The sequence below is a fragment of the Monopterus albus genome, unplaced genomic scaffold, assembly GCF_001952655.1.
Source record: "Monopterus albus unplaced genomic scaffold, M_albus_1.0 scaffold65.1, whole genome shotgun sequence".
Classification (NCBI taxonomy): domain Eukaryota; kingdom Metazoa; phylum Chordata; class Actinopteri; order Synbranchiformes; family Synbranchidae; genus Monopterus; species Monopterus albus.
In genome coordinates this window covers 2,394,905-2,409,365 of record NW_018127945.1, presented here as the reverse complement: position 1 = coordinate 2,409,365, position 14,461 = coordinate 2,394,905, and the positions used below count along the sequence as shown (strand labels likewise).

At 40.7% G+C, this 14,461-nt stretch overlaps 1 protein-coding gene across 2 annotated transcripts in view; it reads right to left on the bottom strand.

Moving 5' to 3' along the window:
* Positions 1-2,850: 2,850 nt before the first annotated feature.
* The window catches only part of nrn1la (neuritin 1-like a), a 124,075-nt gene continuing 112,464 nt past the window's right edge, over positions 2,851-14,461 (bottom strand). For both annotated transcript variants that reach the window (XM_020604258.1, XM_020604259.1), the window contains exon 3: positions 2,851-6,374. In XM_020604258.1, coding sequence (XP_020459914.1) covers positions 6,074-6,374 — 301 coding nt within the window. In that variant the 3' untranslated portion in view covers positions 2,851-6,073. The remainder of the gene's footprint in view (positions 6,375-14,461) is intronic.

Here is a 14,461-nt window from a genome sequence, read left to right as displayed (position 1 = left end):
AGAGGTACATGGGGCGGCCAGAGTCACAGACGTAACACACTTATCCTTCTCTGAAAAACACAACAGCTGCCCCTGCCTTCTCATAGTGGTAGTCAGGTTCTATATGGGCATGATTGTGCCTGCTTCTCAGACAAGGCCTGTTGCAGGAGAGAGGATGTTGTACTTGGGCTGCTATTGCGGGATATCACGACGAGCTGTAATGTTGTTTATAATGCTCTTGGGTGGTGGCGGGGCATTGATTACATTGAGCTGCGCTTTTATCCCAATAGCAACAGCTTTTAGAGGGCAAAACTTATATATGAAATAGAACGATGGTTACGTACAGTAACCCAAGCTTCTATGAGTATAGGCGTAGCCCTCTAAGCTTGCAGCCCCACTGTCTCTACCTCTGCCGGCTGACGGAAAAGCGCTGGCATGGGGAGCCGAACTCAGGACACATAGGCTTTATTCGGCCACAGCGGACCTAAGTGGAGAGAGCCCAGTTCAATGCACAAGGCGCGAAAAAAATCACTTCAGGACTCAGGATTGCACATGCGCAAGGGATAAACCCAAAAGCGGTAGCTCTTAGAGGGCTATGCCTATATTCATAGAAGGATAAGGATAATCACCTTTATTGGCCAAGTATGTTACACACAAGGAATTTGTTTCCGGTACAGAACCGAGGAAGCCATCTGCGGCGCCAACTCAACCGATGGCTCTAACCCTGCCACTGTCGCCTCCCCACGACTTGGGTTACTGTATATAACTATCGTCATGAAATGCGATTTGGGGAGAAAGGCTTCAAAGCACTTGCAGAGCCCCCTGCATGGAGTGGGGAAGGGGGAGGTAGGAAGATGCAGAAAAAAGGGTAATGACAAACATGAACACTTAATGGGAGTAACCTTGTAGTAAGTACTTCAGTACTCCAAAAACAGCCTAGTTCTGAATCACTGCAGCTTGCTTTAGAAAACACTACCATGGCTTAAATGCTGAGGACAAGTACATAATGTAAAAATCCCACTCTGTTTCACCCAGTACATGCTGTAATTCCCTACATTTTTTCATTTGAAATTTAAAAAGAAAAATGAATGCACTCAATTAGTCACACAATTAGCACCAATTTAATGATTTTCTAGAAAGTTAGCCAAGCCTACTACATATGGATGGAGGGGTAGAGAAAATGCCTGTAAAGGAAACAGAAAGAGGGGACAGATGGTCAAAGAAAAGAAGGAAAAGGAAAAAGCAGGATATAACTAAAGGCAACCTTCAAGTTCTTTTTTGAAAGCATAGCACATTTGAAAGGAATCCTGGCGGTATGCACTAATGTACAATACAAAGCTTGTCATTACTGTCTACAGGAAAAATACAGCTACAGCACAGAGTGTACACAGAGCTTCTGTGGTGTAGCTTTTTGCTTTCATCTGTGGAGTATGACTTTGACTCTTCCTCAGAAACGAACATGCAGGACGGTTAAGTCCAACACATCCCTGGAAAAAGTCCATCCTCCATCCATGATCCCAGATGTTCGGATCTCCATTCTGTTTGATGAAATGCTCTGCAGCAGTGGCACTGCGTAGCCGGCCTGGATGGTTTTTCATCCATAGGAACACACTCTCTTTCTCTCAGCTTCAAATGTGTGATGTAAGCACAGTGTAAACACAAGTCACAGGATCATATATGTACATGCTGGCTCTTGTTCTGCTATTCTGCTTCTCACACATGAAAAAGCAAAGGAAGCTCAACACTGCATGCTATGTCTACAAACAAACAAGGCTAGGAAGTGACATTTTGTCTACATAGTGCTGAAACAGAGCAGTTTATTCAGTAACAATGAAACTGTTGTCTGTATGTTGTGTGGATAAATGGCTAATTCAACAAGCTAACTGACATTACAGTGGCATACTGGATGTTTCTTTCTGCCCACACTTACACACAGCCTTGAACACAAAAAACAACCACCAACTACACACACATTACACACTACGCACAGTACAAAGACACCAATATAGTGAGAGAAGGACAAAGAACTGACTTAAATATCGCCACTAGGTCTGTGCTTAGGTTCTACTTTTTTTTTTTTTTTTTTTTACAGTTTGCTGCATATATGACTAAAGATTGAACAAAACAATGTTAATCCAGCATGTGTCCTGTTGGACTAGTCATTTTAACACAGTATGTATATTCTGCTTTATTCTGCTTGACCTATTCATGTTGTTTGTAGTCCCATGATACATAGCTTGAATTACAAGCATGATTTTCATTTAAGCCCTGCGATGGACTGGTGGCCTGTCCAGGGTGTACCCCGCCTCTTGCCCGATGCTGGCTGGGATTGGCCTGATACACATGTTAGATAATTGTTCAACACTAAGGGTGCAGTTTAGTAATATTTGTTCCAGAAGTCTGCTTTAGTCTGTTTTATTTCAAGGTTAGCAGACAGAGTGTTGATTCTGAAATGTGAGCTACAGTTACTTATGGGACCAATTCTTTCCTGTATTAACCTTGTGTTAGAATATTATGTCTGAATGAATGCTTAGCTACACACCACGTGACAACATACATACACATTGAAATTTTTAATTTATTTATGACTAGGTAGAAATGCAGCTGCTCCAAGCCTGTGGAGCACTAGATAAGAGATGGAGTCTTCGGACTGACTACATCTGGGTAAGGGGTTTGCCCAAAACTTATAAATGTATTAGGCTCTGTGTGGCCAGGGACTCCATTTTCCAGCAGCCAGTGTGTGTGTCTCTGGAAGGGGGAGCAACCCGGGTCATGTTTATAATTTTTACTTGTAGTTAAAATAAATCAGCACTAAATGAAGAAAGATGGACTCCTTCGTTATTCAGAGCTGTCCAATTAAAGAACTGGGGTATTACACACAGAATATTTTTTGTTTTTTTACTGTGATTTTACATATATTTACTGGAAGCAAATATGATTGAAAAAACAGACCTGAATTTGAGCACATAGTTCCACTGAATGACAGCTGTATCAACTGACTGTGAACCTCAAGTTGAGTATGTCCCATGCTTGATATTACAACTTCTCACTGTTGCTTTGACCACTGTATTTAAGGTGTTATGTGCTTTACATTTCTAGAAAATAGATGCTGTCTTAGAGAGCTGGATGACAACATACAGTATGTGGATAACACACTCATGTCAGTGAGTTGGTCCTTAAGGAGCTGGACTCTGGATTTTGTTAGCTCAGCTTAGTTTATGATAAAGACTTGTGCAGGGAGAAACAGCTAGTTTAGCTCTTCCTCTACCTTTGAAGCTAGCTTTGTTTACAGCTTCATTATGCATTTTCACTGCTAAAAGTTGACATTTCTCTGTGGAATATGTGTCATGTTAGCTGCCAGAGTTGTCTATCAGAAGTGCAATGTGCTTAAAAAATGCATGCAATGCAATGTGTGCTGTATACAAATTCACCTCTAAACAGTAATTACTTGGATTTCAAGGAAGCTGCTTTATTTTTAAATAATAAAAATATCCATATATAAGAAATTATGACATTGTGGAACTATGTTGTTGTCTTTTTTTTATCTCAGTGCTACAAATGACTTTTGTAAATGGAAACCCATCTAAAGAGATACCTCTGTGTTAACACTTCTACTGCTGTTTATTCACAGTATAACAAATATATACTGTACCATTAATGTGACAAAGATGTATTGGTGTTTAAGAATGTTTCTCATTCTCCTGCAGTCATTTCTTGTCCAATTTTACCTATTTGTCAGAGCACCCAGCTGCTACCAGAGTATAGTCTCCCATGTGGTGCTGGAAACTAATTCTCTGGTCAATAACATTGTATATATACTGCAGTGTTATTGAAAACCACTCTGATTTGTCCACCTTCCTTTGATTTCATGACTTTCTTTGTGTGTGTTTTAGGCCACAATGAAAGCAACACCTCTGAGTAAACAGACTTCAAAATCTAATATGAACAAGTTATATTCCTATAAAAAAAAATTCTATCATAAGTGAGCTTATGATGAATAGCGGGTAAACTCACTATAAGCCTGGATTAATGTAAACATCTGGTCCTATTTTCTAATGTAGCCTCAAGTTTATGGTTTACTCTTTTTTAACCTCCAGTGACAACATCGTATTTAAGTTCTTTGGAGATACAGTAGTTTTCAAATTGCTACACCTTGGTGAATCTACCACTGAGGCCTTGAATTGCTATTTCTGTCAGTCTAATTAAAAGTTCAACATTTCAGCAGCATCTTTAAACCATCCAAGTATATCTCTGGCTGTGGGCTCTTTATTTTAGCTCAGTTCCTTTGGCCTTGCACTTGGATTTACCCACAGAAAATAATAGCTACTGGCTTCATAGGTTTATCAGCATTTGAAAAGAATAACAAAAGCTTAAAATGGTTACGTTTGACATTGGCAAACTAAGTAAAACAATAAAAAAATGCCACTATTATACTGTATAACTGTCATTATATCTGCTTACTACACCTCTCCATTTAATTCAGCCCTGTGGGTGTTTTTAATAAACGTTGCCATTGTAGAGGTAGATAGGCTCAATCAGTTGTTTAAGTGACACACAGTTCTCTCTAATCAATTTTTATTTATTTATTTACACCCCTCTAAAAGTTAGCAGCCTATTGAAGCCTGTTGAAGCCTTTGAGAATTTGGTTTTGTGCTTCTTCACATTTCTCTCTTCACTAAGTCTTTAAAGTCGGCGGAGCCTTGATTTATTTCTGTGAAAAAAGAGGAGCAAACCTATAACCTTAAGCCCTCTGTGTAAAGCAACCTCGTTGCTGTCAGGTGGATTCAGTCTTCAAATAGGCAGAACGGATTTGTTTTCCAGGTGTACTCACCTCTCTCTCTCAGTCTGTCTGTCTCTAATCTGATAGTATTTCTGATCCAGGGCCAGACAAGAACAACTGTTACCTGCAGCCACTTAGAATAACAAGCAACTTCAGTAAAGCCAAACTATGACTCCTGGAGCATGAAATGCACTTGGCATGCATCAGGATTGTGATTCTGTTCGAAGAACATATTGGTCCCATACTACAGAGCTACAGTGCAGGATGCCAAGAAGGAACTCCAGAGGGTTTCATATGAGGGCAAGCACCAAATAAAAAACAATTCCAGCACATGTTGACTTCACTTTAACTTCTACTCAAAACTTATGTGGCTGCAGCAGCAACAACAAACCTAACAAATGCTATACTTCTATATATACTATGTTATGTAATTATATACTTCCCTTAACCATCACCAAGTATAGCCTCCAGGGCTGATGTGGACTGTCCTGCTTTGTTTTTCTGCTGTATTTTCTCTGTTGGTTGGTAAGAGGAGGGAGGGGCTGCTCCCCTCTCACGCATGCAGTCAGTTGTGAGTTTACACATGGTGTTTGTAATGCTAATGCTTGGACATTTAACCAATCACCAGCGGCTGCTCTGCATGCATGCACCCCCTTCGTCCTCACATATCTGGTACCTGATTTTAGTACTACGTCCTCAGTGGTGCCAAAATGTAGCACCTCCAAAGTGGGCTGAGTAGTGGGAACAAACGCAGAACCTGTGACAAGATTTACTCAGGACGACACATTTCAGTAGGTTACTATAATGGAAAAACCAACTGAGACAGACAACCACACACATCTACAGGTAATTTTGAGTCGCCAATCAACCTAAGCTGCATATCTTTGGAGGAAACCAGAGTACCCAAAGAGAACCCACACAGGAAGAACATATAAACTCTGCACAGAACAGCACTGGCTTGGCTGAGACTCCAACATTGAACCTTCTTACTGTGAGACAACAGTGCTAACTGCCATTGCTGGATGTTATTACACATTGAAGCTTATAATAACTATAGGTAAGGAGATAGGACATAAAGACAGCATGTGAGGCTGCTGTTGATCTGTATGAATTTTGTGTGTGTTTCCAAAGGTAGAGAATACGCGTGAAACTGTACAGGTAGTTTAAAGATAGATTAGCAAAAAAGACTGTTGGACCTCTGAACATGCAGTTAGAAGTATTCAGCCCCTGGTAGAGCAGAGGAAAATAAACAGTGGAAAGTCTGTGGAGTTTAAAATATACATCTATTCACAAAATTAAGTTGCTTCAGAGGAGTTATATCCAGAAAAACAGCAGCAGCAGCAGAGGAGACAGTAGCACGAGGGTGTGGAGGCAGCCCGCCAGATGATTGGCATGCCCTCTTAGAGACTCCTGGTTGATCTCTTCCTGGTTGAGTGAACCATGAGGGGAGACTGAGGCTGCTGGGTGGTTGTTGTGACTGGAGCACATGTCATAGAGGTTTCCAGAGAACTGCATCTTTTTGGATTCCTGGCGGAGGGACTCCCATACAGCCGCTGCTTCCTCCGGACAGCCAGCCATCGCCATGTTTGCACAGTCATGGAACTCATCCCACGACCTGCAGATGGAGAGACATGAGGACCCATGACACCAGAATCAGTTAGTATTATGACTGCTGCTAAACAATCAATGGCAGAGCCATAAGAAAAAAAATGTGAGAAATAAAACTTGAGACTAGTAGTTTTTATAAAAAATAAATTACACATAGTTTTTTTTTTTTATATAAAAATTTTAGAAGGGTTTGAATAACTAGGGGCAGTTACCACACAGCAGTGTGGTATTTATGACTGTGGTAAGATTGTGGCAGATGCTGTGAGCCTGCATGTTACGACGTGTGTGTGTGCATGTGCGTGCACATGCATGTGTGTGTGAGGTTGGGCCCCAAATGCAGACTCTGAGACTCAGAAGGGCAGTGACAACAGAAAGGAGTTTATTGGTCAACTAAAGCAAGATGGGTAGATAAAAACAGAACAGGGGAAGAGTCAGGCAGAAACTCGTGGGCCAGGGGACAGAAAGTTCAGGTAGGCTGGGTCGGCTGGTGCACTCCAGGGGGACCAAGGTGTGCAGGTGAGTGAGCAGGGGAGTGGCAGGAACCAGGAGAACCAGAGGACTGGGTTGGGCAGATGCGACAGCAGTTTAAACACAGTGCTGGGGTTTACTCACTCCATAGCTGGCAAGCAGGTTTTTGTAGCACTGTAGAAACGTTGCAGTAACGAATGTGACAGGAACGACCATAGCGGCATCGAACAATCAGGACATGAATGAAATGAACCATCGAACACTGATGGGAAAAGGGCATATATAAATGCAGCAGGACCGGGAGGTAATGGGCGGCAGGTTTTTGGAATAATGGCTGATTAATGTGACAAGGCAGAACGACGGGGGGAGACGGGGAAAAACATAACAGGAATCAAAGTCCAAACTGTGACACTGCATTACTGCACTGTACAAGAAAACCTGGTCATTGATCTCAAACTTCAGATATATATTTTTTAATATTTCATGAGATATTTAGGGGTTTGTTTATTTCTATTAAAACCTGGAGACCATTTTTAAAACAAATGGCAACTTTGACACTGAATAATGCAAGTGTCTACTATCTCTACTCATCAACTGTAAAGGTGTAAAACAATTTTCAGATGTGTTAGATATTAATAAATCAGTAAGATAATTATTAGACATTGTGTTGAATCAAATATATTAGTAATGTAATTTAGTAAGAATTAAAGTCTGCTGTAGTCTGCTCTGTTTCAATGTTGACAGATACAGTCTTATGCAAAAGTTTAGGCACCCCTTGATAAATAACAGATTTTGGTGATTTTTTATTTGAACAGATGTTAACACAGTTTCTCTTGGAAATGGAAAAAATGCACAATATTTTCTGCAAACAGTGATGCATAGTTACTTCTTATGCCATAAATTGAACAAAAATAAAAAATAAAAACATGATTATGGCATGGTGCAAAAGTTTGGGCACCCTAAGAGTTCCAGAGTCTCAAAGTCTCTCACAAGGTATCAGACCTTAATCAGCTCGTTAGATCTGATGCACAGCAACAGCTGTCATTGGTAAATGCCAATTTCAAAGCTGTACAAATACTTTGACTCTTCAAACCTTGTGCACACACTTGTGGACACCCAGCAACCATGGGTTCCTCTAAGCAGCTGTGTAAGACCCTGAAAGTGAAAGTTATTGATGCCCACAATGCAGGAGAAGGCTACAAGAAGATAGCAAAGCGTTGTCAGCTTGCAGTTTCCACAGTAAGAAATGTAATTAAGAGATGGCAGATCAGGGGAACTGTGGAGGTCAAGATGAGATCTGGAAGACCAAGAAAACTCTCGGACAGAACTGCTCGTATGCTGGTCAGAAAGACAAATCAAAACCCCCATTTGACTGCAAAAAACCTGCAGGAAGATTTAGCAGACTCAGGAGTGGTGGTGCACCGTTCCACTGTGCAGCGATGCTTGCACAGACAAGGCCTTCATGGAAGAGTCAGCAGAAGAAAACCTTATCTGCGTCCCCATCATAAAATCCAACGTCTGAAGTATGCAACAGGACATCTACAGAAGCCCGATGCGTTTTGGAAACAAGTGCTGTGGACTGATGAAGTTAAAATAGAACTCTTTGGACACAATCAGCAAAGGCATGTTTGGAGAAAAAAAGGAGCAGCATTTCATGAAAAGAACACCTTGCCAACTATTAAGCATGGGGGTGGATCTATCATGCTCTGGGGTTGTGTTGCAGCCAGTGGCACAGGAAACATTGCACGGGTGGAGGGAAGAATGGATTCCACTAAATACCAGCAAATTCTGGAAGCAAACATCACACCATCTGTAAAAAAGCTGAAGCTGAAAAGAGGATGGCTTCTACAACAGGACAATGATCCTAAACATACCTCGAAATCCACTATGGAATACCTCAAGAGACGCAGGCTGAAGGTTTTGGAATGGCCATCACAGTCCCCTGATTTAAACATCATTGAAAATTTGTGGGTAGATCTTAAAAGAGCTGTGCATGCAAGACGACCAAAGAATATTACAGAACTAGAAGCCTTTTGCAAGGAAGAATGGGAGAAGATCCCAAGTACAAGAATTGAAAGACTTTTAGCTGGCTATGAAAAGCGTTTGCAAGCTGTGATATCTGCCAGAGGAGGTGTTACTAAGTACTGATTGTGTAGGGTGCCCAAACTTTTGCACCATGCCATAATAATGTTTTTATTTTTTATTTTTGTTCAATTTATGGCATAAGAAGTAACTATGCATCACTGTTTGCAGAAAATATTGTGCATTTTTTCCATTTCCAAGAGAAACTGTGTTAACATCTGCTTTGCTTGTGGTTTAAATAAATCAGCACTAAAATGAAGAAAGACGGACTCCTTCCTTATTCAGATCTGTCCAATAAAAGAACCGGGGTATTACAGATGGAAGACAACAAATTTTCACAACCACACTAGTAGTATAGTTCTAGGAATGGCAATGTCAGTCCATTTTGGTCACATGAAATTGACTGCCATAACAAAACAATCATTCCAGGTAGGAAGGACCGTTCCCACAACTTTTAGTAACATTCTCTACGAGCCTATAGTCTGAAAAGGCCGAAAAGGGAAGAAAAGGTAAAGGTTTGAAGACCTGCTTTTATATGAAGTCATAAAGGGTAAGTGCACAAGTGAAAATGTTTGTTATTTAAGTTATTACATAGCCTCAAATATTATTTCATAAAAAAGCATCACAACACATCACATAACATGGGCATAATAACTATTTTCTTTTTCTCTATTCTTCTAAGATGCATGTTGCAGAATACATGTGGCAGTGGCCCAGCAAGTCTTTGAACACTTTGTTGCAGAGACTTTAAAGTATGCACCCCACAGGGGAATTCAGGTTAGTAATTATCGATTGTTAAATCCATCAAAACAGTTTATTTATTTCCAGTTTATTTAATGCACTTTTTTTTGTAGGTGGTTAGTGCACTTCCACAATCTGAGGACAGACATTGAAGTGGTGAAGCTGTGCGTAAGGACATTGGATTGTTAACTGAAAGTTTTATCAAAAAAGTATATGGTTTCTTCATTTAAATTGTACAGTGCAAAGTAATTTTCTGTTATCCAAAACAAAGTTGCAAAGTTTGTTTAAACTTGTTGACCTTCATAATAAATATTTAAAAATGACTGGAAATGTTATTGTCACAAAGAACACATGCATATTTTTTATGTTTTATTAATGTTAGGCTGGTGGTGTTGTAAAAACACAAATCTTTTCACACCCCCAGAATTTCCGTATGCCCCCCCCCCCAAAACGTTATAGGAACCTTATGAAAACCTTCCAAATAAAAATATAGGGAGATGATCCACACACATAAATACAAAGCAGTTGGCTATATCACTTTGGTGATATATAGTTATGCAGTATGTTGTGTTAAGCAGATAATTTAGGCCAGGCAGTTTTCTGACATGCGGTATGTATGTTGGCATTTTGTTTCCACAAGTCGTATTTCTTTTTTATGTTCCCATAACTCGTAGAGAACTGGGAAGCTGGAGAGTATGAAGAACCAAACAAGTCTGTCCTTCAGTTTCTGTTGGAATCTGGATTGGCTTTCACTTGGCTCAAACAGTGTCAGAGGATATTTGCATAACATTGAGCCTTCTCAATGTTATGCAAATACAACTGTAGTGTAGTTGGATGCGTACTGAATTTGTTGAGCTCTGAAGGGCTGCAAAGCTACTTCACAATGAATGGCATCTGTCACTGGCCCAACCTTTTAAATCCGTATATGGCAACATACAATTAACAGGTGTTCAGATGCAGCGCTCTCCATTCATTTATATGGGGGATTATATTCCCCTCAGCCAGCACTGCAGGGGGCTCTGGCAAAATGCTGCAACCCTATGCATTGAAAGAGTTGGTTATGTTACAACTTTTTCTGCACTGGACAGTGACATCATCCAGCAAAGGTGCTCTGTTGATTTGTGTTGGCTTGTGTGTGACTTGTGTTGGACCATGTACAAGGAGAAGGTCAGAATGTGGACACCCAGGGGAAGAAGATCGTTTTTGTTTACCATGTTAGCATGAGCATTCATTGCTATTCACTCTAGAATTTGAGCCACATAGTGACATGCTATATGTTTTTTTGTTAGTTAGGATATGGCACATTAAACTGTGTTTCTTAATCTATCAGTGCTGACACACTGGTGGTAGAAATTGTGCCAATTTGTTGTGCCATATCCAAGAGAGCTCAGATAGTTCATTGTCATCTCTTTCTCACTGCCTCCTCTTCTTTGTCTTTCTGTTCGTCTGTTTTTTCATTATGGTTTTGCTTCTCAGGTCTAAGAAACTGTTTCAAATGTCTGCTTTGCTTTTGAAGGATATTACACAGCAGTAATTCGACAAACGCCCAGTTCTTGTTGGCTTTTCTACTTTTGAAGGCCAAGGAAGCAAACAGTCTGAATTTGAGGAGCAATGCTTCACTATTAAAAGAACCAGTGCTTCAGTCTGCACATCTTCACCAGCTGTTTTTAGAGCAAGTTAAATATTCAACTTGAGCAAAACTGTCTGACCCTAATTCATGGTTGTATAAACTGTTAGTGGTTCTGTGAAAACTAATGTCACCATACTACTGGGGGAGGCGACAATGGTGCGGTGGGTAGAACAGTCATCTCCCAACTGGAAGTTTGAAGGTTCGAATCTCGGTGCCTGCAGTCCACATGTTGTATAAACTGTTAGTGGTTCTGTGAAAACTAATGTCACCATACTACTGGGGGAGGTGACAATGGTGCGGTGGGTAGAGCAGTCATCTCCCAACCGGAAGTTTGAAGGTTCAAATCTCGGGGCCTGCAGTCCACATGTCAAGTGTCCTTGGGCAAGACACTGAATGCCCTGATGGTGTTGGACTAAAACAGTCCTGTGTGTCCTTTTTATGAAGAATACTCAAAGACAAATCTGTCTTTTGAGATATTTATTACAATCAATATTTAAGGAAAAATATTCAAGAAAAGCAATACAGAGCTCTGGATTCCGTCTCTTTCTGAAGCCCTATCACACAGAAGTATAGTGCATAGCTGCTGCAGGAAGCCAGAACCACGAGTTTCCTCTGGATAGAGAATTTATAATACGAGTCATGCAAATGATCTGACGTCAGCCGTGCTGTCCTTCATCCTCATTCCTTGGTTGGTTTCTTGACCTCGTTCTGTTCTGACCCCACATTTGGTGATCTTGTCGCCAGGCAGATTTTGATCTGTGACACTAAGTACAACATCCTGACCTTTTGACCTAGACATTACACTCCTACATACATCTTTATGAACAGTTAGTTGTCTGCAGATTTAGGAAGAGCGCCAGCGTTGCTATGCGACCTGGGGCCTATTTCAAGAAGGCGGTTTAACAAACTCAGAGTTCAAACCTGAACTCTGAGTTGACTTACTCAGAGTTGGAAAACTCGGAGTTTTCGGTTTCAGAACAGCTGAAAAGAGTTGGTTTAATCAACTCTGAGTTGTCTGACTCAGAGTTAGGCGCGTGCCACGCGACTATAAAAAGCCCTGAACAATGGAGTGAAGAAATTACGAGTCACCATGGCAACAGGACCAAGCCAAAATAGGTCTGCGTTTTTCCCCGACAGAAATGGATGTGCTACTACAAGCATATAGTGACTACGAGCCCATATTTCGTAAAAGAAGCAACACGGCTGCAGCGACGAAAGAGTTAGCTTGGGGGAAAATAGCTGCCCGAGTCAATGCGTACGTTTACATTTTAATCATACAGTGTTCGGTGTAAGTAATTACTAAATAATGTTAGTAATGTTATTATTTGTCACTTGTAAAGTAAGGAATGGTTCTTAATTCGTCAATAATTTAATGAGTAACGTCAGTAATTGCATAAAATGCCGATTTTTGTACGAATTAAAAGTGCAGTTTTATGTCTACCCTTTCTTAAAATTCCTATTGTGGTTGATATGGGATTTGTAAAGTAATGATTAATAAATAATCCAGTACGTTTTATGGAGAGTAATTATTACATTAATCAAAATACTTTTTTAAAAATTGACCCAACACTGATGTAATAATATAAGAATTGAATTTTAATTTTCATGTAGGTGCATTGATGGGAATATGTGCGCCATCAATGCATCCAACCGCATTAGGAAATCCTGAAGGGGATTCTAATTATTAGTTTATTTCCAGAGGTCACAGCAAGATGTTATTAACTGATCATCATTTTTCAGATCAGCCTTACTGAAACGAATTCAATACCACTAACCTGCAATCCTGTGAAACTCCTCTTTAATGGCTCTGAGGGGTTTGTGCCCAGGAAACACAACAAAAATTCACAGAAAGCGCTTGAGGGCGAGGCACACTTTCCGAACTATTCTACATACTGTGGCCTTACTAATGGGCTCTGCATCCCCGATGCAAACTGCCATTTGCAACAAATCGTAACGCAACACAAAGCATCTGCTCGGATGTAAGAGCACGGCCACAATGGGTGATGTGTCTGATGTATGGGTGGATAAGATTATTGATATATGTTATGGACTCTCTAGAAAAACGGTACCGCTCAAATAAAAATACATGGGGATATGACAAAAAAATCAACTCGTGGCCTCAATATCCTCTCCCGACGTAAATGCAATTCCCTGAAAATTAATACAGCGTCCTCATCTACAGGATCCTCTATGAATGGACACGCCATTTTGGTCTCTGCGTGACGGAAACGTGTGCAATCTATGAATGTACTGAAAGATTAAATGAGGTATTAAACACCGTTCACTTTAAAAAGGGGCGGAGACCCGGAGGAAACTCTGAGTTTCCCGAACAAAACCTGCTCCCAACCAGGTTAGGTTCACAGAGTAAGTTGCCGTAGTAACTGACTCTGAGTTTAGATTACCTCTCTGTGTGAAACGGGTTTAACTTACCCCGCTTTCACGAGTTTAAGTTACCTCCGTCTCTGAAACCGAAAACTCAGAGTTTCCCTCATTTCGGGGTTAACAAACTGAGTTTCGACAAAACCGCCTTCTTGAAATAGGCCCCTGGAAACACCAGGAGCTATGCAAGAACATCATCCTTAGAATGAGGGTCTTCCATACTACCTGTACATTCATGGCAACAACTGGAAAACGGTTTGCAGATGCTGGTCTAAGAGACCTTTGTGTTGAGGCAGGAGTGATAGCTGATGGTTCAGTTTCAGGGGTTATTGATGGTCACAGGTACAATCGAGCAGTAAGGCTGCACAAGCTGCTCTATGAGGCTTTCCGGAGACTAGCATGGAAAGGTTTTCATCCATGGTTAAAACAGAATCATCATGATGATCTAATTCACTTGGAAGCAACTTTAAAAGCAGTCGAAAACCTGTGTGAAGAAATATCTCAGAAAAGATTTCAGGGAATCCTCGAGCAAGATTCAAGTCAATGCATTCTGGCACGATTCAGTGAGTTCCTCGGCTACCTTAGAGAAAACAATGGTCCCCTGTCTGCCTTCTGGATGTCTTATGTGGACATGGTTGAGATTTTGCTTAGTCTTATTCGGGCATCAAGGGAGGGTAAGTGGATGATGCATCTTGCAGCAATTAGAGCAATCATTCCATGGTGTTTTGCTTATGATAAGCTAAACTATACCAGATATCTGACATACTACTATGCTCAAATGTCTCGCCTGGAGG